This window comes from Trematomus bernacchii, unplaced genomic scaffold, assembly GCF_902827165.1.
Source record: "Trematomus bernacchii unplaced genomic scaffold, fTreBer1.1, whole genome shotgun sequence".
NCBI classification, from domain to species: domain Eukaryota; kingdom Metazoa; phylum Chordata; class Actinopteri; order Perciformes; family Nototheniidae; genus Trematomus; species Trematomus bernacchii.
Window position 1 is genome coordinate 1,602,023 of NW_022987605.1, and position 24,478 is coordinate 1,626,500.

At 42.7% G+C, this 24,478-nt stretch overlaps 1 protein-coding gene across 1 annotated transcript in view; it reads right to left on the minus strand.

Annotated features, from left to right (window-relative positions):
- Positions 1–2,811: 2,811 nt before the first annotated feature.
- Positions 2,812–24,478, minus strand: part of LOC117482650 (PC-esterase domain-containing protein 1A-like) — a 35,714-nt gene continuing 14,047 nt past the window's right edge. Inside the window, exons 5-11 of the mRNA XM_034130828.1 lie at positions 22,079–22,229; positions 19,885–20,137; positions 18,232–18,306; positions 4,972–5,036; positions 4,527–4,578; positions 4,352–4,450; positions 2,812–3,222 (exon numbers count right to left, since the gene is read on the minus strand). Coding sequence (XP_033986719.1) covers positions 3,086–3,222; positions 4,352–4,450; positions 4,527–4,578; positions 4,972–5,036; positions 18,232–18,306; positions 19,885–20,137; positions 22,079–22,229 — 832 coding nt within the window. The 3' untranslated portion in view covers positions 2,812–3,085. The remainder of the gene's footprint in view (positions 3,223–4,351; positions 4,451–4,526; positions 4,579–4,971; positions 5,037–18,231; positions 18,307–19,884; positions 20,138–22,078; positions 22,230–24,478) is intronic.

Sequence of the window (24,478 nt, forward strand, 5' to 3'; positions counted from 1 at the left end):
AGCCAAATGACATGGTGGGATTTTAAAATACAGATTTGATTGGAGAAATCAGCTTGTTGTTCGCTGCTGTCAGAGAAGAGACCTAAATATACAGGCTGGTGAATGCTGCAGCACACTGTGTGTGTCCTGCTGTACACACACACACACACACACACACACACACACACACACACACACACACACACACACACACACACACACACACACACACACACACACACACACACACACACACACACACACACACACACACACACACACACACACACACACACACACACACACACACACACACACACACACACACACACACACACAGCGTGCGTCGGTGTCTGATAGAAGCCACTTACCTCACCTCTGACTCATCCGTCCAACAGGAGTTAACAGGTCTGTTGCAAGGCTGCTGCAAGTGTTACACACCGTTAGGATGGGTGAAAAACAAGATATTTTATTTCTTTCTTTTCATTGAATGCACCACATGAAGCAGGCTGTGCGAGTCTCTTGAGTTTCATTCCCATTTCAACATTTTGTCTAACACAACTTGTCCTCCCAGCTGCCTCTCAAACGCTGTATTCACCCACATTTGAATAATCAATTCCCAGAATCAACAAATATCTTCTGAAATATTCTTTGATTTATATATCACTCATCAAAAGCACATTCATCATTTCAGGAAAAAGCTCCACCATAATCTGTGTTCATAACATGTCCCAGCCACAGCCGGACCACACTATCTCTGACACACATCTAGATTATTCTTCCAACAATATCTTTCTGTCTCCCAATGTGGCCCCTCACCACAAAGGACCCATTGAACCAATAGCAAGTATCTACAAGAAAGCTGATAAGATCCACGGCAACCGCCCCCCCCCTTGGACCCACCACTGCACTCACATTCTGCTCCCTCATTCTTCAGGACAACAACAATAATGTAGCTGTGATACTTTATTACTTTTAGACCCAGAACAATTCTGCTCTCTCCACGTCAGCCCTCTCATCAGTGATGTCTGTGTACATTGAGTTTGGTTGTTGTCTTGTTTCTGTTTGTATTTAAAGTAATGGCATTATGTTTGTTTAATGTGCAGCAGACAGGGACCTACTGTTACACATGTAATGTTACTTTTAATCTCTTCCTATCCAGCATACAGATTGATACAGAGAAGAAGAGAGCTGCCTTCACTTCAATAATCAGCTCTGGTTTTAATCACGAGTCAATTAGCAGCGTGGCCTGATTGCCTATCATCTTAATATCTGTACGAGGACCGTCTGCTAGCGGCTCATCTTCTCACTTCTTGATAAGACACACACCTAATGAACACACACACACTTGTGTATGGAAATGTCGTCGGTCAGATTCCCGTCACGTCGGAGCCGTTGCCCCCGCGAGCCCCACGCTAACCGCCTGAAGAGTCAGCCTGACATTTATGGGCTGTAATTGAGGATGGGTATGAACCCCCACGCAGACAGAGATGGATAGCAGGAGGAAGCAGACCGAGCTGAGACGAGGCTGAGGGGGGGGGGACGACTGTTAAATTGGGAAGTGTTTTTGCTTTGTAGCCGCTGGGCTCCTGAGTCAGTGGGCTGTGACTCACGGGGGGCCCCTGCTCACATCTGTGACCGCCTGCAGCTGGAGATCTGATGATCAGCTGCCGGACTGTGTTCAACTGTAAACCTTTATTAACAATGGTGTTAGGGTGATATAAAAAGGGTTCATATTTAGCCAATCACTTTATAAAAAAATATATATTTGGGGCTCACCTGGTAGAGCAGGGGCCCTTGTACTAAGGCTGGTTCCTTAACAGGGGCCTTATCTGTCTTATTCCCTTTTCTTTTAGATAGTGTAGCTGAAGATACACGGAAAGGGCCCCCCCCCTTTCCGTCTATCTTCAGCTACACTATCTAAAAGAAAAGGGAAAAGCCCTACTATTTCAATTTAGTTTTCAACACGGATACAATGAAAAAATAATGAACCAATTATTCTGAAATAATATTTTAATTGAAAACCATGAAGGAAGAAAAAACAGAACATGTTTTTAGAATTAGCTTGAAAATATTACAGGCAGCTTGGAAACGCCAAATATCTAAGACACCCTGGATGTTTTTCACACTAGTTGAGCATTGACCTTCAACACGATGATTTATATATACATTATAGGGGTGATCAAATTAAATAAATATGAGCCTTTAAGAAATATTATAACAAATACAAAAATGGGGAAAATTGAAATGAAGGAACAGTGTCAAAACAAACATTGCAGCAAATGGTTTCAGTTCTTTAATGCAAGCAGGAAAACATGCTGTGGCTCCAATTCACAGCAAACTAGCATTATCATTCAGGTTCAATCAACAACAACAAACTAACAGAAGTATAAAACAAGTGCTCAATACTGATATTTGTTCTCATTTGTGTTCTTCATTCAATTTCAGGTTGTAGAGAAACAAGTTGGCACTCTTCACTTCTTCTCATAAAAGTATGTGAAGCCTGATTTGTAAAAACTTCTATCGGCTGAAAAGGCTGTCCACATTTCTAGGTCAATGCTGACTGTGCTGCTCAGAATGAGCTTGCTGTACCTGTGGGTGGCTGACTGCCACCGGCTGCAGATCAAGGCATTAGATAAGGAGAGCAGTAGATTAGATTTAGTAGACCTGAAGCCCTCTGTAGCGATGAGCAGGCTCAGTGTGTGTGTGTGTGTGTGTGTGTGTGTGTGTGTGTGTGTGTGTGTGTGTGTGTGTGTGTGTGTGTGTGTGTGTGTGTGTGTGAGCTACAGCACTGAGGATTTCCTATTAGTCAGACAGGAAAGGTTTATCAGCACCATTATTGCGTCAAAAACATCATGTATGAATCCCATTATCCTAAATTCAAATTGGATTGGGGAACAATCTGATCTGTGTATTCTAATGCTGGTATTGTGTGCTTCCAAGCAACCCTTAATTACAAATCTCAGTGACATCCAGAAACAGCCTGCGACTTCAAATTCACTCGTCCTCTTCTCTGCATTATTTCCTAATCAGTTTTGTCACAGCGACACGTCATCTGCAGACATCACTCTGTGTCCCTGCTGTGAGGGGTTTCTGTGTCTGCAGCTCACCATCCATGCGTAGGGTGTCTGGGTGTCACCCGGGGAAGGATGGGGGGGTATGGGTGACTCCTGAAGTTAGGCCTGCCCCTCCTCATACAGTGATCATCTTGTCTGGAAGGAGAAAGGAACTTCAAACCTCCACCTGGACACAAAGACCACAATCATTATGTTTCTGGAGCATTTGCATTCATGAGATAATGACCAGCTTTCAGTTGATGTTATTACTTCCATAGCATCCTCTCTACAAGGGTGTGGATCTCTGCCCATAGGACACATTAAACAAGAATCTTGATTGGAATCATTGTGTGAATGTATGATGCACCGCTTAAAAAGTCATACAATTCAAATTCAAAAATATCTTTTTCTAAAGCTGCACCAACGTCTTATTGCCGATTTAGATGAGTTCATTTGGGGAGTTGGCCATTAACTCCCAGTCACATCAAACCTGTACATCATGTCATTGGAACATTGGAAGAAATCTCTTTCCAATCGTAGACTAAGTATTGAAAACTGTTGGGTGAACAAGTCAATGTTTCCCTATAGTCAAATTCCTAAAATGTATAACATGTATCCTCATTATGTGGCCTGGCCTCTCCACACACACCAAGGAGATAGATCGTTTTTTTCCAACAATTCCATTTTTTCAAACCTAAAATAATACAGGAGAAAATCTAATGTACGTATGTGTGTTGTAAAAGTATAACATAAAACAGGAAAACGAATGGCATCATAATAAGATTATTGGACAGTTTAACAGTGAAGAGATGGACAGGAAACTCTGATTCCAGGGAACTCAATCTGAGGAGCCTGCCTCATCTGGAAATAACCGTATATGGCATGGCTGGCTAAGACATGTAGTAACTCAGAACCAAGTTAAATCACTCTGTTCAAACACCAAATACCAACATTCATGAGTGAAGGTTTTCGAAGTTCTGCCTAATCCATATATTGTCACATTTCTTGGAGTTGCTTATTGAAGAGATGGGGTACAGGGAAATAAACAAAGGTCTGTTTTGGAACATTACATGGAGCTTTAATATATATTTTTTTATTTCCATAACATTTTCTATGTTAACTGTTGTTACAGAGTTACTGACTCTGATGGTATGTGTTATAGAAGTGAGTTTAGTTTGCAAAGCAAATGTATTTACTGAGCACATGAATGAGGAGGGCCTTGCTGGATAATGCAAAAGTCTCTGTGCCACATCCTCACAGTGCCTCAGTAATACTACAGCTGACACCGTAACAATAACAGAGAGAAAGCATCATACCTGCACTTAACATGGAGTCGTCCTGTGACCAGGGGGCTCTGGCCTGGGGATGAACTCGCTGTGAAAGCCACGGGTTTGCAGGGGGCAATGGGTTATAATCTGTCAGCAGAAACAGAAGGCAGTGTCATAACACCAACAAGCCTGGGAAGTGTTGCTGACTGTGTGCTGTACCTACACTGACTGTAGCATCCAGCAGCAGGAAAACCTCGGCTAGGATGAGCATGATGCTGCACAGGAAGTAGAGAGGGAGAGCAGCTGACTCCAGCAGCAGCTGAGCTCTGCTGAGCGTAGAGGAGACGCTGCACAGGAAGTAGAGAGGGAGAGCAGCTGACTCCAGCAGCAGCTGAGCTCTGCTGAGCGTAGAGGAGACGCTGCACAGGAAGTAGAGAGGGAGAGCAGCTGACTCCAGCAGCAGCTGAGTTCTGCTGAGCGTAGAGACGACGCTGCACAGGAAGTAGAGAGGGAGAGCAGCTGACTCCAGCAGCAGCTGAGTTCTGCTGAGCGTAGAGGAGACGCTGCACAGGAAGTAGAGAGGGAGAGCAGCTGACTCCAGCAGCAGCTGAGTTCTGCTGAGCGTAGAGGAGACGCTGCACAGGAAGTAGAGAGGGAGAGCAGCTGACTCCAGCAGCAGCTGAGTTCTGCTGAGCGTAGAGACGACGCTGCACTGGGTAATGCAGGGGTGGACCTACACAACACACAGAGGCACAGGAGAACAAGGTTAGGGTTGTCTTACCAGTATCAGTATACTGTACATGCAAAAATAAAACTTAGTATAGTATGTGCAAAATATGCAAAAATCAACAGTTTGGAGTGTCAAACATTTCAGACAAAAAAAACATAGTGTTGTATGTCGAAAATGTGGAAAAAACTGCATAATATAGTATGTTGGCAATATGCAAGAAACCGAAACATTAGGTCAAAAGTATGCAACAAAAAGGATTGTATAGGATGTCAAAAACAGGCACAAAAAAATATATATAGTATAGTATTTTATAAATATGCAATAAAACAGAGTATTTTGGAAATGAGCCCAAAACGACAATGTCAACAATATGCACAAAAAAACCAAACAAAGTATGTTGAAAATATCAGGAAAAAATGTATATTATATTATGTGGAAATGATGACAGTACAGTATATCGAAAGAATCTGAAAAAAAGCAGAACACAACAACATAGAAATGGTATGTTGAAATAAATGACACCATGTAATACGTCAGAATAATATCACTTACATAGTAAAGCATTTAGAAAAGAACACAAAAAACGACAGTAGTATGTGGAAAATATCAGGAAAAAAAATCATGTCCAAAAATGACATGATATATATATATATATATATATATCTTAAAAACAGTACATAGTAGGTCACAAAAAACACAAAATATAGTAAGTTGAACAAATTAACAGTAGTACAGGATATCTAAAAGCAGGGATGCAAACTCATCAGGTATGAAAAGGTGACAAGGACTGGATCTCGCTGTGCTAGAGGGGAAACACCAACAGCCCTGCTCCGACAGTGAGGGACTGACGGAGGAAACATCCTCCCAGCAACAATGATTTAGTATCCGTTACTTAAAGATTCAATTGTGACATGCTGCTGCATTAGAAAAGCAGCAGTATAAGTTATGAAAAGAATGGTGATGTCAAAATATATTGAACTAATAAGGGTGAAAATGAAAGGGCAGTTGAACCTGTCTCCTCTCTATTCTGAAATGCAATCTTTAAGAACAAGAGCAAACAACAGCCAGAACATGAGCAGGTCTATTATTGCCTGGTGTACTGTGATGAAAGGCGCTTAGAACTCTCAAAATACCTTTTATTAGCTATTGTGAATGGGCCGACAGGTGAAGGCAGTGAATGAGGGCTGATTACTGTATGATGCAATCAATGGACCCTGACGAGGGGGCAGACACTTCTGATTGCCAAGTAGAGCTATAGAAAAGGAAAACAGCAGACTTTTATAGGAAGCAGTATTGCCTTCCTCAGGTGGCTTGCTGATAAAAAATGCCTCCTATTTAAAAAACATTTCACAATTGTTTGGAGATAATGAAAATGCACTGTACTTCAGCTTCTCTGAGCAATTATGTAAAAATGTAATCCACATGAAATTCAACTGTCATGGAGAATGCCATCTGGAGACATTCAAGCATTCATGTTCAAAACAAATCAGCTGTTTAATTATCATCAATCACAGAGGGGCAGAGCAGAGAGGAGCCTTCCATCTCCACTGAAGCCACACACACACACACACACACACACACACACACACACACACACACACACACACACACACACACACACACACACACACACACACACACACACACACACACACACACACACACACACACACACACACACACACACACACACACACACACACACACACACACACACACACACACACACACACACACACACACACACACACACACACACACACACACACACACACACACACACACACACACACACACACACACACCTGTAGGAACATTTTTTGTGAACTTTGACGCTGCTGTTTTTTTTATTTATTTACGTAAACGCTTATGCCGTGAACAGCTACGAGTGATGCTGGCCGGCTAGTCCTCGAAATGTCCGCTCAGGGCAAAAAAAGAAAGATCGATACTGAATGCCGTGTTTTCAACAAGACATGGACCGCTAAGTATTTATTTACAGAAGTGAAAGGTAAAGCTGTGTGTTTAGTTTGTGGTGCGCAGGTCGCTGTGTTCAAGGAGTACAATTTGAGTCGCCACTATGCTACCAAACACGCAGATAAATACAAGAACCTGTCTGAGGAAGAGCGGGCAAAGGGGTCGGATGCTTTGCTAGCTAAGCTGCAAAGCCAACAACACATTTTCACAAAACATTCCACATCCAGAGATGCAGCTGTCAAGACGAGTTATGTCTTAAAAGTAAACCGTTTTCGGACGGAGAGTTCATTAAGGAGTGTTTGTTGGACTCTGCCGCACTAATATGCCCCGAGAAAAAGGAGGCATTTGAGAAAGTGCCGCTCTCCCGACGCACTGTTACGGGCCGTCTCCACAGCAGCGTTAACAAATCTTGAAACTCTTCTGCCCATTCACTTTGAATGGGGTGACGTCACTTTCCCTCACTTTTCGCCGAAATGCATTGTGGGCAGGCGAGCGGAGATTCTCAGGATTTTGAGGATTTTGAGGATTCAAAGTTGAACAATGTTCAACTTTTGAAGCTGAGGTGGAAGCGGCAGCCAATCAAATCCCGTGTACGCAAATCTGGCAGTTCAAGCTCTAGCCAATCAAACGGCGTGTATGCTGGGTCATTTCCTCATATTCCAAAAAATGGAGGAGAAATTAGCGGTAGCGAATCAATCACCCGGTGCTTTATGACCAGACCTACCGGGATATAAACCGGAGGAGCCAGGCATGGAGGGAGGTGGCAGAGACAGTGGTATGTTTTCGCCTGTTTTGGGGAGTTTATATCCAGTTTACTTCGGGCTTTTTGGCTTCGTATGTCGCGGGCGGGAGATTCATGTGATTGGTTGATCGCAAAAAAATCCCCAAGCCTCAGATACGCCCACCTCCAAGATTTTTTTAACGCTGCTGTGGAGACGGTCCGTTACGAGGAGGATTGAGGACATCGCGGGAAATCTGGAGCTTCAGCTGCAGAACAGAGCGGTCAACTTTGACTTTTTTTCCTTGGCTTTGGATGAGAGCTGCGATGTACGTGACACTGCCCAGCTACTCATCTTCCTACGTGGGACAACTACAGACTTCAAAATCACGGAGGAGCTGGCAGCCATGCAGTCAATGAAAGGTACAACAACAGGGAGTGATTTGTTCACGGAGGTAAATGCATGTGTGGAAAAGTTGGGACTGAAATGGGACAAGCTGGCAGGCGTGACAACGGATGGTTGTCCAAATCTGACAGGGAAAAATGTTGGACTATTGAAGAGAATGCAGGATAAAGTGACAGAAATGAACCCTGAGCAGAAATTGGTATTTTTGCATTGTATTATTATTATTATTATTATAAATTAACCATGTTGTTGATGTTGTAACTAAAATAGTTAACTTCATCAGGGCAAGAGCATTGAATCACAGACAGTTTGTTGCACTTTTGGAGGAAAGTGAGACTGAACATCGTGACATACCCTACCATGCAGCTGTCAGGTGGCTCAGCCTGGGCAAAGTGCTGAAAAGAGTATGGGACCTGAGAGAAGAGATTCAAGACTTCTGTGTGAAGAAAGGAAACGACATCCCACAGCTTTCAGATGCAGACTGGATGGCAGACCTTGGTTTTGCTGTAGATGTGACTGCACTAATGAGTGAACTAAATGTCAAACTGCAAGGCAAGGGCCTTGTTGTGCATGACATGTACAGTGCAGTGAAGGCTTTCATGAGAAAGCTGCAGCTTCTCTCAAGCCAAATGGAGGACAACATTCTCACGCACTTGCCAACACTGAAGGAAGCCACACCATCAGCTGATCACCTCCAGAGGTACTCATCCATGTTAGAAGCACTGCATGGTGAGTTTTCAAGGCGATTTAAAGACTTCAAAACAGTTGAGAATAAATGAACATGATCTTTTCCCCATTTACATGCCATGTGGATGATGCACCCAGTGATGTTCAGCTTGAACTCATTGACCTGCAGTCTGACACACTTCTGTCAGAGCACTTTAGGTCAGTCTCACTGCCTGAGTTTTACTCTTCCCTGAAAGAGGAGAACTTTCCACACATCAGGAGACGTGCTCAGAAGATGATGGTCCTCTTTGGATCTACCTACATATGTGAACAGACATTCTCAGTGATGAAGTTCAACAAATCCAGATACAGATCCTCTATCACTGATGATCACCTCTCAGCTGTCCTTCGCATATCCACCTCAGACATTGAACCAGATTTCCGTGCACTTGTTCAAGCCCAAGACAGACTGGATTTTTCTCACTGAACAAGTCAAATGAACTGAAAAACAAAAATCAAAAGCACTCATTTCTTTTTGTATAAAGCTGATTCATTTCTTATCTTTAACATACTGTAAAACACCTTTTCAGTATTGGTATATTGAGCAGAATTAAGTTCAACTTATTTTTGATTCGGCCCCCCAACACAGCTCGAGTTTCTGAAGTGGCCCCTTGTAAAAAATAATTGCCCACCCCTGCTCTAAAGAGTGCTTGTCCATACTGCTGGGGTCTGTTTTCCTTCCATTTCTATCTTCATCAGTAGATAAAGGTTAACCCAGTTAATCTGCGTTTGGTTATCAGATGGATTTGATCAGAATGACTGTAGGGCGATATGGAGATGACTTAACCAGCTGCTAAATTAACATCAGCACATTAATGCATCACTACTTATAATCCAGTAATATAATATGTATTCATCGGAAAATGGCCACTTTTAGGTCTGGTACTTTTGTACTCGTATCATTAAGTATCATTTTAAATGTAGGACTTTTACCTGTAACACAGTATTTCTACACTGTGGTATTATAGACGTTATAATACCACTTCTCTCTAGCCTTCTTGCGCTTAGTGACTACGATACGATACGATACGATATACTTTATTGTCCCCGTAAGGAAATTTGTTCTGGACTCCGTCCTGCAGTTCCGCATACATGTACATATCATATACAAACATAGTGGACATTAAGAGACATACACATATCATCAGTCATACACCGTTTGAACAAACACAATACACAGACGCACATACTGACAATGGCGACCAATTGCACAAGCCTCATGGCCAACATTTAAAAAGTACATTTCATTACATTTGACTACATATAATTTCATGTGAATGTTAAGAAGCTTAATCGACATAGGTAGGAATGAGTGCTTATAGCGGTTCAGCCTGCTCCTGGGAACCCTGAATCTTCTACCAGAAGGTAGGAGCTGGAATTCTGGGTGGAGTATGTGGGTGGGATCAGACACCATTTGTTTTGCCTGTCTGATAATGGACTGCTCGTATATGTTTTGGAGAGATGGGTGTTTTTTAACCCCCATAATCTTCATAGCAGTCTGTACCAGGCGAGCGATCTGTGACTTTGACTGCACTGTCAAGTTACCGTACCAGGCAGTGATACCATACCCCATGATGCTCTCCAACACTGCATGATAGAACAGTAACATGAACTTCTGGTCGACTCCGAAAGCCCGGAGTCGACGCAGAAAGTACAACCGCTGCTGAAGTCTAGAGCACAGACCTTGAACATGCGCCTTCCAGCTGAGGCCTCCTTCACACGGGAACGTTTGCGTTTATGCACAGTATGCGTATTCAAAAAAGTCTTCCGTTCACATGCATTCGTTTCATTTAACGTGTCTGTTCAAACAAGGCCGCTGGAAACGCTGTAGTACATATGCCGGGACTGTAATGGCGCATTTCCACTACACGGTCGGCCTCGGCCACACTCGGTACGGCTCGGTACGGCTTGGCCGCGTTGGGCCTTAACAGGGCCGACTCACTTCATGCTGCGCTTCCATTACAGTTTAGGAACTGGGGTAGTTACTATAGTAACGCAGTGTAGGCGGAGCCGTGACGTCATCTTCAATGAGAACCACAGAAAAACAACATCAGCCGTTAGCTGTTAGCACTCAGAGCTCACAGCTCCTTATATATGTTCAGAAACTCGACAAAAGTTAAACAAGTACAAACCACAGACTGCCTGTGTCATGGTGAATACAGTCGCTGCTTAATTTATGTCTGTATAGGCCGTTGTTGTGAGTGTGGACGGTCGGGGCATATACTGCGTTAGCTTAGCCAATCTCCATCTAGAAAAACACGAATTTTAAAAGGTTTTTCGCCTGCCGTCTGTCTGCAGACTTGACAAAGCATTAATTCATGGTTTTTACTAACCGGTATCAGTATGTTGTTACTTCGGCATCATTTTGAAACGTGTATTACAATTAAATCACGGTCAAATATGTCCATCTTGTTGTAGTTCTAGCCCTCTTGCCAGCGCTCCTCTCTCTAGTTTAGCATACTCAGCCCGACTCAGCCCTGTTTGTTGGCCCCGATAGAACCACAATTTTCTAGGGCCAGAAAAGAGGTGAAAAAGTGGCCCCGCGCCGTGCCGCGCCGGTAATTGGCCTAGTGGAAGCACAACCAAAAAAGGGGACGGCACGACACGGCACGCTTAAAGCGAGCTCCGCGCTGCAGTGGAACTGCGCCATAAGTGGCGCTGTAACTTCCGCCAAAATACACCAAAAGCAGCGAAGAAGAGCAGCCCGGAGCAGCCCCGCAGCAATGTTGCCATGGCTACCCTTCTGTTTAAGCCCCGCGGTGTATTTAGCAACATGTAGTTCATGTAATTCTCCATGTCCACTTGTTGCTGATGGTTGTGGTAGAGGAGCTGTAGATTTTGCACTAACATCTGTAGCATGGTCAGTAGCAGTAGCACTAGCAGTAGCTACTGACAGGAGGAAGTGTGTGTGGCGATTGCTGGTATTCAGCGGGATATAGTCATTTCCTCAGCATATGGATAAATGCAACGGGGAAGTTAACTGAAAGAAACCGAATCTGTGGATATTGCATCGACCGACCAAGAAGCACGTCTCCGTGGAGAGGACGCGCTCAGAAAGAGAGATATTCTCTACAAACACCGGGTGAGATCGCTCCTCTGGGACACGCCGGTCCTCTGCCTACAAACAGGCGCAGGAGCAATGAACAATAATGGCCTGGATTAGGCAGTAAAGACAAGTTTGGTGTATCGCAGAGCGGACTTTTTAATTTTGTTTGTGTTGTTTGGCTGGAAAATTGTCAATATAATGGATCAATGCATGAAATCTGACTCTGTTTATTTTGTTTAAGGAGTATATTGGGCGTTAACAATTCTGGTTTGCCTTTTATAATATTATTTCATTCAAGAACCCCTTGTGCGTTTAATTAACACAGCTATTTTTGATAGTTGCTACAGCAGTGAGCAGGAGAGGTGGGGAGAGGCGGGGCTATCGCTATTTTTTCAGGAAATATTCGTATAGAGGTGATTACACGGACTCGGTTGACCCCCCAGAGCGTTTCGTTTGCAAATCTATCCACCTTGGGACCCGTTATCGTTTGTGGGGTCAGTTTCTATCGGCCTCGTGTAAATAATAGGGCTATACGCACGCGAAACTATGCAGATACAAGCAGTTTTCTCCTCGTGTAAACGGCGCCTGAGTGTATTATCTAGATGGACACCAAGGTACTTATAGGAGCTGACCTGAGTTATGGGTTCATTGTGGATAACCACCGGCCTAAGGTCACCCACTGCCTTTGGGTCCCACACCATCTCCTCAGTCTTCTTCACATTTAGCACTAGATGGTTAAAATCACACCACTGCACAAATCTCTCTATTTCAGAGTGATAAGCCGATGAACTGCTGCCTTTGTGCATCAAGCCAAGGATGGCTGTATCATCTGAGAATTTGATGATATAGTTCTCCGGGTGGATTCTCGTACAGTCGTTTGTGTACAGTGTGAAGAGGACCGGGGAGCTCACACAACCCTGGGGAGCTCCTGTACTGATGGTCCGGGGCTCTGAGAGGGCATTGTTGACCCTGACATGCCGAGTGCGATTGGTTAAAAACGAAAAATACCATTTCAAGATAAAAGGATTTATACTGATCTTTATCAGTTTTTGAAGCAAGATGTGAGGCTGCAGTGTGTTAAAAGCCGAGCTGAAATCCACAAACAGTAGGCGTACAAATGCCTTAGGGTCTTCCAGGTGTTTAGTGACCAGGTGTGTGATGCTATTTAGAGCATCGTCTGTGCCACGCCCTTGCTTATAGGCAAACTGAAAAGGGTCTAAATGTACATCAACCTCTTTCTTTAGCAGCGGCACCATGATCCTCTCAAAACATTTCATGACAATGGATGTCAATGCAATAGGCCTAAAATCATTGTTTACCTTTGGACAAGGTTTTTTGGGGACAGGTTTTATTATTGATTTTTTCCAGAGGGTGGGGATGGTGTGAAGATCAACAGATTTTTGAAATATGGGACACCATGCTGATGTCAGTTCTTCTGCAAATGTCTTCAGAAGGAATGCAGAGATGCCATCTGGCCCTGTGGCCTTCTTAGTACAGGTGTGTTTGACCCTTTAAAGGTCCAATCACTTTTCAATCAGCACCCTTTCATCCTGGTCAGTAGCAGAGATTGTCTCTAAGATGTCTGTACATTCAGAGGAGAAGTCCTGGGTTTCAAATCTCACGTAAAAGTCATTCAGTTCATTTGCTTTTTGCAGGTCATCAGAGGTACAGAGAGTTTTTTTAGCTGGAGTCATATTTGTGATTGCCTTCATAGTGTCCCAAAGTTCCTTGGAGTTCATTGTAGAAACATTCTGTTCAATAATTTCCTTATGTCTCCTTCTAGCTTCTCTGAGCATGTGGTTAAGCTCCTTTTGCACACATTTCAGTTGCGTTTTCATCCCGGTTTTTAAAAGCTATATTTTTACGATTGATGCAGTCCTTAACCTCTTTAGTTATGTATGGTTTGTTGTTGGGGTACACAGTTATTTCTTTCTGAGGTATCACATTGTCAACACAGAAGTTTATATAGTCAGTTACCGTCTCAGTAGCATTATCCACGTCCATCTCATGAAAGATACTCCACTCAGTAGAGAGAAAACATCCTTTAAGAGACTCTATGCTGTCACTAGTCCAAACCTTTACAGTCTTGGTCTGTGGTTTACTACGCTTGAGAACCGTTTTGTAGGTAGGTATGAGATGAACAGTGTTATGGTCCGAGTTCGAAAGCGGGGGTTTGGCTCTACTCACATATGCGTTGTTCACATTTCCGTAACATTTGTCTAGAATTGTATCTCCCCGGGTCTCACATGTAACGTATTGTTGAAAACCGGGTAGTGACAGTTCAAGTTTGCAATGATTAAAGTCCCCTAGAATAAAAACCGGAGCGTCAGGAGTGTGTAGTAGCTGCTGGTGAACACAGTCAGTGATTTGAGCTGCTGCACTTGCTGCGTTCCCGCTGGGTGGAATATAAACAGTGCAGAGAATGATATTCCCAAACTCTCTAGGCAGGTACAGGGGTCTTAGGCTCAAGCACATAAGTTCAACGACTACATTGTTTTTCTCTGACACCGACTGATTGTGGTCGATGAATGTTAAAACATGTTTTTTGAGGCTGTATGTAGTTGTTCTTGTAACTCAAATCATACTTGTGTTTTTGACCTTCCGTTTGGAACCAACCTGCTAAATGGTAATCACTAACTAATCAGGTTCTTTGAAGCACCTTTGTTGAGGTTTGGGAGGAGTGTGTGTTTGCTCCCAAGGATGTGACGGTTACCCAGATGAGGCATGTATCTTCACAGAAGCATAGGCTGATGCCTTCCACAATCAATTGTACAGCTTGTTTCTAGTGTGTTGTTGCAGTATGGCCATGTGTAGTCAGTAATGATCCTCTCTCTGTGGAGTAACCACTGGCTGTGATTGCAGTATGGTGCGCTAGAGTGCAATTCTACCAACCTTTCCCACCTGGATCAAAAAACAAACACTTGTGTTCTTTTTTAAGCAGCAACCAGCAGCGCTACAGCTTTCTCTCGGTCAGTTGGTCGACAACAAATGAGTTTCAGTTGAGAGCCAGGCTCCTTTTTGCAGTCATTCCCTGACCATACAGTTACACTCATTTACACGTCCAGGATGCTCAGCTCCACCACAGTCTGATCCGAAGGCCACTGAGCAGCTCCTCTGGAGCCGTTGGAGGTGGTAATGTGCCTGGGCAAGGGCACTTCAGAGGCAGTGATAACCTTTAGGGCAAAAGTGAACCTCTGAAGCTCAGCAGTCTGTCCACACAGCTGCAGGCCTAGTAGCTTTAGACTTTTCTCAGAGCTTAACTGTGAAACTTTAGAAACCAGCGTGTCACTCTAAATAACATGTCATAATATGAGCTTGTCAGAGGAAACAGCAAAGCACTTTCATATTTGCTTGTAAAAACAACTTTGCGATGGTGTGTAGGCAAAGAGGCAATTTAGGTCAAACATGTGGGAGTCCAAATACTTTCAGAGGAACTGCACGTACCAGGTCAGCTGAGAAACAATAACTGCCATGATGAGAACATTATTTAGAGTTGTAGCAATAATGCAGACTAGCTCAAATTAGAGTTTGAAAGATTGCTTTTAATAACTGTTCTTTTTAGAGCAACCCTATTCTGCTCACTTGCAGGTTCATGTTAGCATTTTGTGTCAATACTCGGACCCATGTCTCCACGCTTTAATGTTCAAAAAGCTCTTTATTTTTCTCATACTGCCTCTTTACAGCACCTCTTTTCACCCTCTGTCTGAAACCAGAGCCGGGGTTGTGGACGGATTGTCCAATAATCTGTCTTTTCCTATCCACTATTCCTTGACCTCTGTGTGAAATGTCACAGGGTTAAGGGATAGTTGTTAGGAGATTCCAAAGGACTTAGGAAAAGACGACCGGGCTTCAAGAGAATCCGACTGCACTGACACTATCTGTAAGTCAAACAGAGCCTAGGGCTCCAATACATGAATTAAGACATATTTATTAAAGTGGACAAATAATAATATATATATAAATGTATATAAAGTACAAATATGTTCATTTAAATAACATTGAAATCAGTGATGGGAGGAGAAATGAAGTTCACAATTCTTGCAGGAGACATCAGTCAGTAATCAGCCAGGTGCTGCCACAGGGGAGGAGAGAAAGAGATGGTGCACACAGACCTGGGTAACAAAGGAAAGGAACTGAAGCGTGCAGACTGAAATCCTCTAAAGAATCAGGACAGGTAAGATGTTTCAACTTTGAGAGAGATCCGCAGAGCTGCGGTGCGTTTAAAAAGATGAAGTTGTTCTGATGAAATGTTTGCCTGTGTGCCCCATGTCTTTATAAGTCACTGTAAGGATATTACGTATCAATCAGCTCATTCGCAGAGCACTGTGACCAGAGACGCTGATGGCTAATTCCATATTGATTTTATTATTGTCGGTCACAAACTATGTTCACTGGGACACAATTTGTGTCAAATAAGGACTTTAAAAGTCAAAGTCAACTTTATTGTCAATCTCAAAATATGTTTGTACACACAGAAAGATCGAAATACTGTTTCCCACAGTCCCGAGGTATACAAAAAACACATTCAAATGCAAGAACACTCAATCATTTACAAAAAAAAACACAGAATAACCGTTTACTTCAAGTAAGCAGGATATATATAAAAAGATGATGTACATAGTGCAAATGGGAATGCTGTCCATAGCAGCGTAAAAGTGACTGATTTGTTGTGTCTGTGTGTGGGGGGGTGTTAAAGTCCCGGTCCAGTGGGGGCAGGGTGGAGAGGTGAGATAGAGGGGAGAGAAGGGAGAGAAGGGAGAGAGGGGAGAGAGGGGAGAGAGTTCAGCCTCCTTACTTCATATTGCTCCGATAGTTTGCAAAAGGAAGTATAATATAATGCTATTTAAATAAGTCAATACATTGAAATTAAAAGAGTTGAATAAATAATATTTAAATAAGTTAATACATGTACAATAAATAAATAAATAAATACAACAAAATAGTGTTGCTAAAACGGAGTAAAACCTATCTTTAAATTAGTTGATCAAATCCAGTTAAATTGCTGAAATTAAAAAGGGCTTGCATGAAGTGGTAAGAGTTTGATTTCATATTTACAATTAATAGATTTCTGTGCTTAGTTTGCATATCATTTGTGGAACATTTTAAAAGTGATATTAATGTCTATCTGCTGTGGGGAAACTACAGTTCTCTGTACAGCGGACTTCTGTAACATAGATACTTTGCACCTATACTATTATAGACTATAATAGTATAGGCAACACTATAATAGTGTTGCTTTTTAGCAAGCTTTATGAACGTAGACAACAGTGAAAATATATTCTTCATTTGCAAGTTTGGAATTCAAATAAAGTGAAACGTAATGGTTGCTCGCCCTCACCCTGCGGTCCACACCTATTAATCCACATGAATCCTAATACGTATGATTGTATGAAAATATTTTTAAATAAATACAATTGTATTTATTGTAAACATGTTGGGCCTCAACATCTAATTGTATTAAAGTGTAGGAACCCCATACAGCTCAGTAGACACTGTGAAATGTGGACTGTATTTGATTATTTCACAGTAAAAAAGTAACGTTCATGTTTTACCTTTTGATTAATAGTGGGTGCGTTTCACTTCTCTTATTTTGTATTTCCTCGCTCCTCGGTCTCGGTAACACCAAGTGTTTCTCAGTCTGCTTTTTATTGATATGTGGCAAAGCAAATGGTATATCTCACTTCTTCCTCTCTACCAAAGCTGCTGTATCTTTCCAAACCCTAAAGCTTGTTGCTGCAAGTATGTTCACCACCTTATAATCATTAAGAAACTGTGGGAATAGTGTAGTGTGTGCATCAATCAATCACCTTGGAAGTGGTGACCAGCCGTCTGTGCATGGTGCTGCAGGGCTCTGATGTGCTCTGCTCCACCTTAGAGACCAACAAAACAAATACACAATTAAGATGAAGTTGCAATCAACAACATGAATGCATCTTTCATAGCCTTGTGTACACACAGAATCAAGCACACATTAAGCCATACAATTCCTTGACATATTATGGTCTTGAGAGCTCATACGGAGAAAAAATGCAAGGTTTACAACTCTTCTTCTTTTCTTCCAAAAACAATAAATAATTCAAAACCATTTCAAACATAACCAGTTCTCCTTTTAATGTGCAAGTTATCTTTTCTAACGGATGACTGAAGAACATCTGCCTTGCTTATTGTTTTCTGAATCTATTGTCTTTTTACAAAACAATGCAATTAGTCTTTTGCAATGCAGGCAATAAAACTGCTATTATTCTTTCTTCCTGCATATTCAAACATATTCACAAAGAATAAAACATGCACCATGTTACACCATAATAACAAGAGAGGGTTGTTATACCTGAGTTAGTATGCTGAAATGGGTCTGAGCTGTGACTCTGTTGGTATCGGAGGGAGCCATATCTCTGGAGTGGTCCTGAAGCAGACAGAATAACATGTATGCAGGAATATGTATAGGGTACAGAGAACTGGTCCCAACAGGAACTACTGTTGGACTACGGTACTGTCACTTATTCCAATTGGAGCCAATGAACTGGCATGGCTGACAATACAGAAACTTAGACTTTGCTGAGTCCATCAGAGCTCTTGGACTGGGCCAATCAGGTCTGAGGTTTTGTCCAAAGTCTTCTCTGTAACCCTGAAGAACTAAGCATTCAGAAAACTGTTCAAGTCCAACAGTATTAAAGCACAACTGGCTTCTGTGCTTTACTGCAGTACAACCTTCAGAAAGGATGTTGTGGATGTTTACAAAGATATATGACTAGACAAGTTATTTGATTAGGGCTGTGTAGGAGTTATTTAACACCTTTATAGAGTTAAGATATTCACTAATGCACATTAACAAAGGCTTGCTCCTTTTGCCCATACATTGACCAAAGAATGCTGTGTTTAGTGTTGATGTGCTGATGGTCATCTCATGCATTAAACATTCTTTTCTTGTTTTTTCATCATGCAAGTTAAATGTTTGTTTTTTTCAGCAGCTTGCATTTTCTTTTTCTTTCATGTTGCGTGGGCTGCTGTTCCTAGAATAGAGGGCATCCTTATCAGTGCAAGAACTCATTTTGTCAGTCAGGTAGAACAACACAACAAAAGGGTATTTATAATCTTCAACTCATCTTTAACCATTTTCCAAAAATAAAAGTGTTGAGTTGTTTTGTTGGTGTAAAAGCATCTAATACAGTATTCAGGTCCATAGACAGGAAAAGCTCCCACTGAAATCCAGAGTCATTTAAATGTACATCAAATCATACTGTATTGTGTGACAAGAACTTATTTATAAATGATCAATCAGTTGCAGGAAAGGTCTCCCTGTTGACCACTGTAGTATTGATCAGTTATACAGGAGCATAAACAGAGTCATTCAAGAGGTCATACAGTAACAGAGGTGAAGCCCTCAGCGGACTGACCAAGCCCCCAGGAAGTGCGCCGGACTCTGATGAAAATATTCGTTGTGTCCAAACGGCGGTACTACAATTTCTGTATCAGTCCGTGACGTCACTGGGCCCAGAAAGACTTTTTCCCATTGACTGACATTGGGAAAGAGACGTCTGTAAATCAGCGGATAATTAAAAAAAAACTAAATAAACTACCCAGTATGAACTATGTTATAGCCCTTACTAGAATCATTCGGTCCTTAAAGTTGTAAAATGCACTAAAAGCCGAATCTAGATTTATTTTCTGTCTCCATTCATTCTACTGAGCCGAGAGTGGGAGCTCAAGGGGCGGGGCTTAAGGGGCGCATGCTCTGTGAGTGCACATACGGGTTCTTCTGCTCTGACAGCGGGTAATCTGTGACATTTCGCTCTCTCAAAAGTTGGGCCATTTTGTCCTCATGCGCCAATGAGCAGCTCTCATAGGAAAGAACGAGACCCCGCCTCCCACGCTGTATCCAGTTCTTATTATACATCCATGGGACTGACCCGTGTTCCATCTGAAATCCAAGGCTTCATGTCAGCTCTCAGTATAACTGTCCAGCCGCTGTGTTTGCACTGACCTTGTCCTGGATGAGAGGGGGGGGCGTGCAGGTGTACCCCCCAGGCGTCAGCAGCGTGCCCCAGCAGCAGGCTGCTGATGTGCCGATGGGCCAGGGCGTCCCAGTGAATGCCGTCCGGCATGCGGTGCTGCAGGCTGAAGCGGAAGTGGAAGTGCAGGTCGAGGACGTCCAGGCCGTACGCATCCGCCAGCTGACTGCTGTAGAAGTTGGCCTCGATGATGTCATAACACAGTGACGGAGCCAAGTGACTCACCTGTGGGAAATCATTTGAGCAACAGGTGATTTTCTGTTCTACACACCGTGTTTGGTAGTAATTCTGCTCATTTAGTCAATATGATCACTTACTCTCCCTGCATATGACATTTAATATTGAGACAAAATTATTGTAGGAATATTTGGTTCACAGGTTCATGAATTGGTCTCATGTCTTTTGAGTAAATCTAGTCACTTTAGTCTCAACAAGCAGTGACATAAATAGAGACCTTATTTTAAAGTGGGGGTGTGCTTCAATCCACGGGTATTCATACAGGTGTATTTTTATCTTCCACATAAAAGAGCCAGAATGTATTCTTCTTAACAAAACAAAAAAAACATCCCCCACTCACAACCCACCCATCCCCTTCCACACCTAACCTGGAGCTCCATAATACACGTTTAAAGCAAGGCAGTAGTCCACAAAAGCAAAGTAAAAGAAGCACTTTACTCATATAGAGCATTCCATCCATGTGTCTGTTTATAAGATGGATGTATACATTACATTCAATGGTGTTCATATACAACAAATAGCAACAAAAAATAAAATATATGGAAATTAAATAAAAATGATGAAATGGAAGAAAAATATACAAAGACACCAGCATAAGGTTAGCAGCCAACATGATGTTTAATATGCATTACATTATAAAATCTTATATATTCAAGTGCATAAGGTGCCAATTTAAGCATGAGTAGACATCCAATAATCAAATAGGCGTTCCCAAAATGTTCAGGTGCATAATGAGGACCCCCCCCATATCCCTGAGCCACTGCTTTAATAAAGGACTAGTCTCTGACTTCCGCTGCTGTGGGATAAGGCCAACAGTTTACAGAGGTACATGGCATGTCCCTCATATTTAGTAATGAACAATTAACTACCACTGATCCAAAGATAGCAAGTAAAGGGTCTGGAGCAATAGATTTATCTAAGGCCTTGGATATATAGTCAAATATAAGAGTTTGAAGGGGATAGCTTGGAGCAGGACCAGGAGTGATGGGTACTCCAAGTGTTCTAGACTCTTGTCACATAATGGGGAGGTTTTGGGTTATAAAACACAAAGTCTCGACTTTGAATAATGGAGCCTGCAAACTACTTTGAAATGAACTAAGGCATTTCTGGCATTTATAGAACTATGGGGAATAATGTCAAAAATACCCTCCCATATTTCAGCAGAGATTTCAGTACATAGTTTCTGTTCCCAATCATTTCCCCCTTTTTCAGCAGCAGGGGGAGGGAAGCCCTGGTTGTGGCAAACATCCAGTCAGGCTTCCACTTAGTAAACAGAAATATCAGCTGTGTGCGCAGCAAAGAGAAGTCTAACCTTCTCACATTAATTGTTTAAATTACTTTGAATCGTGTAATCTTGTTGTTCCTTCTTCTTCTGTGGTGACAGGTGAAAAGACACCTGATGGAAGAATTACCAGCACCAGCTGTTTCTCTTGATGGACGAACTGCAAATATTCACATTAAAGTACTGTATGGGAACATTCATTTGTATTTTCTTTTGCACACATCATAGAAATGTAGTAAAAGCTTGCACTCAATTCTGTTGGAATGCATTGCTTTTCTTAGCATTAGGAAACAGGAGGAACAAAGATTGTGTATTTTGTTTTGTAGTCAGCATAAGAAGGTTTTTATAAAAAGGTTAACAAAATAAAAATATGAATTCTGTCAAGGCCAGTGTGATATTCACCTCAGAACTCACAGCTGTGACAATGTACTGTGGTCTCTCAGATTAAGATCAAAGGTTTAGGCCAATGTGAACATGTGACAGGCGGGTGGGAAGGGTTTCTGCTTCATCTCTGCAGCCAGTCTAATTCCACAATACTAATATGAGGCTGCTCATTTCCCTGCCCTCTGAATGGATGTGCTGATAAGTGAAATCAGCTGGTGTAGTGATTGGTTTTGAATGGAAACCTGCAGCGGAGAGATACTCACTTCAGGCACCAAGAATCCACCCTTGATCTTCTTGGCGAGCGGCATGGCCAGAGTCCACAGCATGAGACAGTCACGGCCAACGAGCGCTTTAATCTGGCTGAAGAATTTGTGGAGGTTCTCTTTGTACTGCTCCAGACACTCCGGGCCATACCTGACATTACAAATAAGAATTTGAACACCAGATAAGTGAAAATAGAACTGCCATGCTTAGATTTTAATTGTTAACTTCTAATTTTCCATCTAGCATCTGTAAAATGTAGATATTAATAAGTTATAAATGATACTGGTATTCGTGAAAGTGACATATGACCAATAGTGTGCAGTGTGGTACAGATCTAAAGACTTTTAAACCATATGATTATTACTGACCATAAACAGGACTTGCCTGACCACAACACCATGTTGTTAGGCTGATGGATATACACATTTCAATCCAAATACAACTTTATCTCCTCTAGCTTTTTTGAACATGAACACATTATTTAAATACATATATATGAAGTTATTGGAAAATATTGGATTTTTGCTACTAAGACATGTACTCAGTGAAACATTTTACAGTAAAAATGACCCCTGGATATGGACCACTTTAAAGAGATGCATGTTTTAAAGTTTCAGAATGACCTCAGACTTCACAGGTATATTTCATGACCGTCCATCAAACAGAAACATGTGATATTTAAATAAAAGACCAAAGTGTGAAACTCTAGAAGAAAGTCAGAGGATCACTAAATCATTCATATTATATCTAGGGCTGTCAAGTTAACGCACTAATAACGCAAAAAAAAAATTAACGCCTCTAATTATTTTAACGCGATTAACGCATGTGTATTTTTTTTCCTCGGCCGCCCCGTAGTTTCAGAGCGCATCGAGTTTAAAATACCATCTACAAGCTGATGCTGACAGCCCCGCTCCTGCCGCCCGCTTGTGGCAGACCACACTTCCACGCTCACCGGCAGGCCCGGACTGGCCATCGGGAGGACCGGGAGGGAGTGTGTATGTGTGGCGCGAGCGAGGCACACCTTACGTGTTGTTGTTGTTGTTGTTGTTGTTAGCATCTGGTGCTAGCTAGCTGCGCTAACAGATATAAGGAGCTGTTTCAATGAAAACAGAGGAGCGACATTTCGCCGAGCACTTGACTTTATGCAGGTAGCCAGACAGTGGGACATTGTACGAAAAGTCAGCACACTCAGTGCGCGCAACATGATTGCAGCGTCCAGGCAGCTCCCGTTCGAGCATATATGCCTTGAGCTGCCCATAGAGAACGCCCATAGAGAACACACACACACACACACACACACACACACACACACACACACACACACACACACACACACACACACACACACACACACACACACAACCACACACACACACACACACACACACACACACACACACACACACACACACACACACACACACACACACACACACACACACACACACACACACACACACACACACACACACACACACACACACACACACACACACACACACACACACACACACACACACACACACACACACACACACACACACACACACACACACACACACACACACACACACACACACACACACACACACACACACACACACACACACACACACACACACACACACACACACTTATTGTATGAGAGGTTCCAGGTTGAATTGAGGCGAATATTTGTAATGTTCAGAGGTTGTTGTGTTTAATATTCATGAGAATATTTGTCATTGTTCAAATGATAATAAACAAACATATTGTAGTGATCACTGATTAATACACTGGGTTACATAATCCAATCATGGAACTACAGGTTGGGGGTATTGTTTCCGCACGGACGCATATGTTGACGGTACCTACTGTGTACCTACTGTGTGTCCTCCCTTTCTCTTCTCTTCTCTTCTCGGGCTGCGACCCGACAGCATGTCAATTTCTGCTGCTCAATAAAGTGAGATTTGCACCTTCGATGCACCGCCTCCGACTCCCTTCTCTCTGCACTACATTGGTGACCCTGACATAAGTCTCGCGAAGGTTCCGAGACTGTATCGAACACGGCAAAGCACCTTCCCTGGTGGGGGCACGCCGCCTGGCAGAGGCTCCGGGGCCGACGACGGCGACTACTGGCCGCCGAGAACTGCTAGCCACGACTGCTAACGGCTAGCAGCTGGCAACAGCTAACGACGGCTAGCCACAGCAGCTAGCGGCTATCGACATCCAACTGTTTTTTAATTTTTTTGTTTTTTGTGGTGCCGGAGAGGAGGTTCGATCATGTCTGGTCGGCCTCGCGTGGCTCCTCTCGCTATTTCGCCCACCTGTTTTTGATCGTGGACGGGACGACCCTTTTTGAGCTTTTTCTGGTGCCTGAGAGGAGGTTCGACCATGTCTGGTCGGCCTCGTGTGGACCC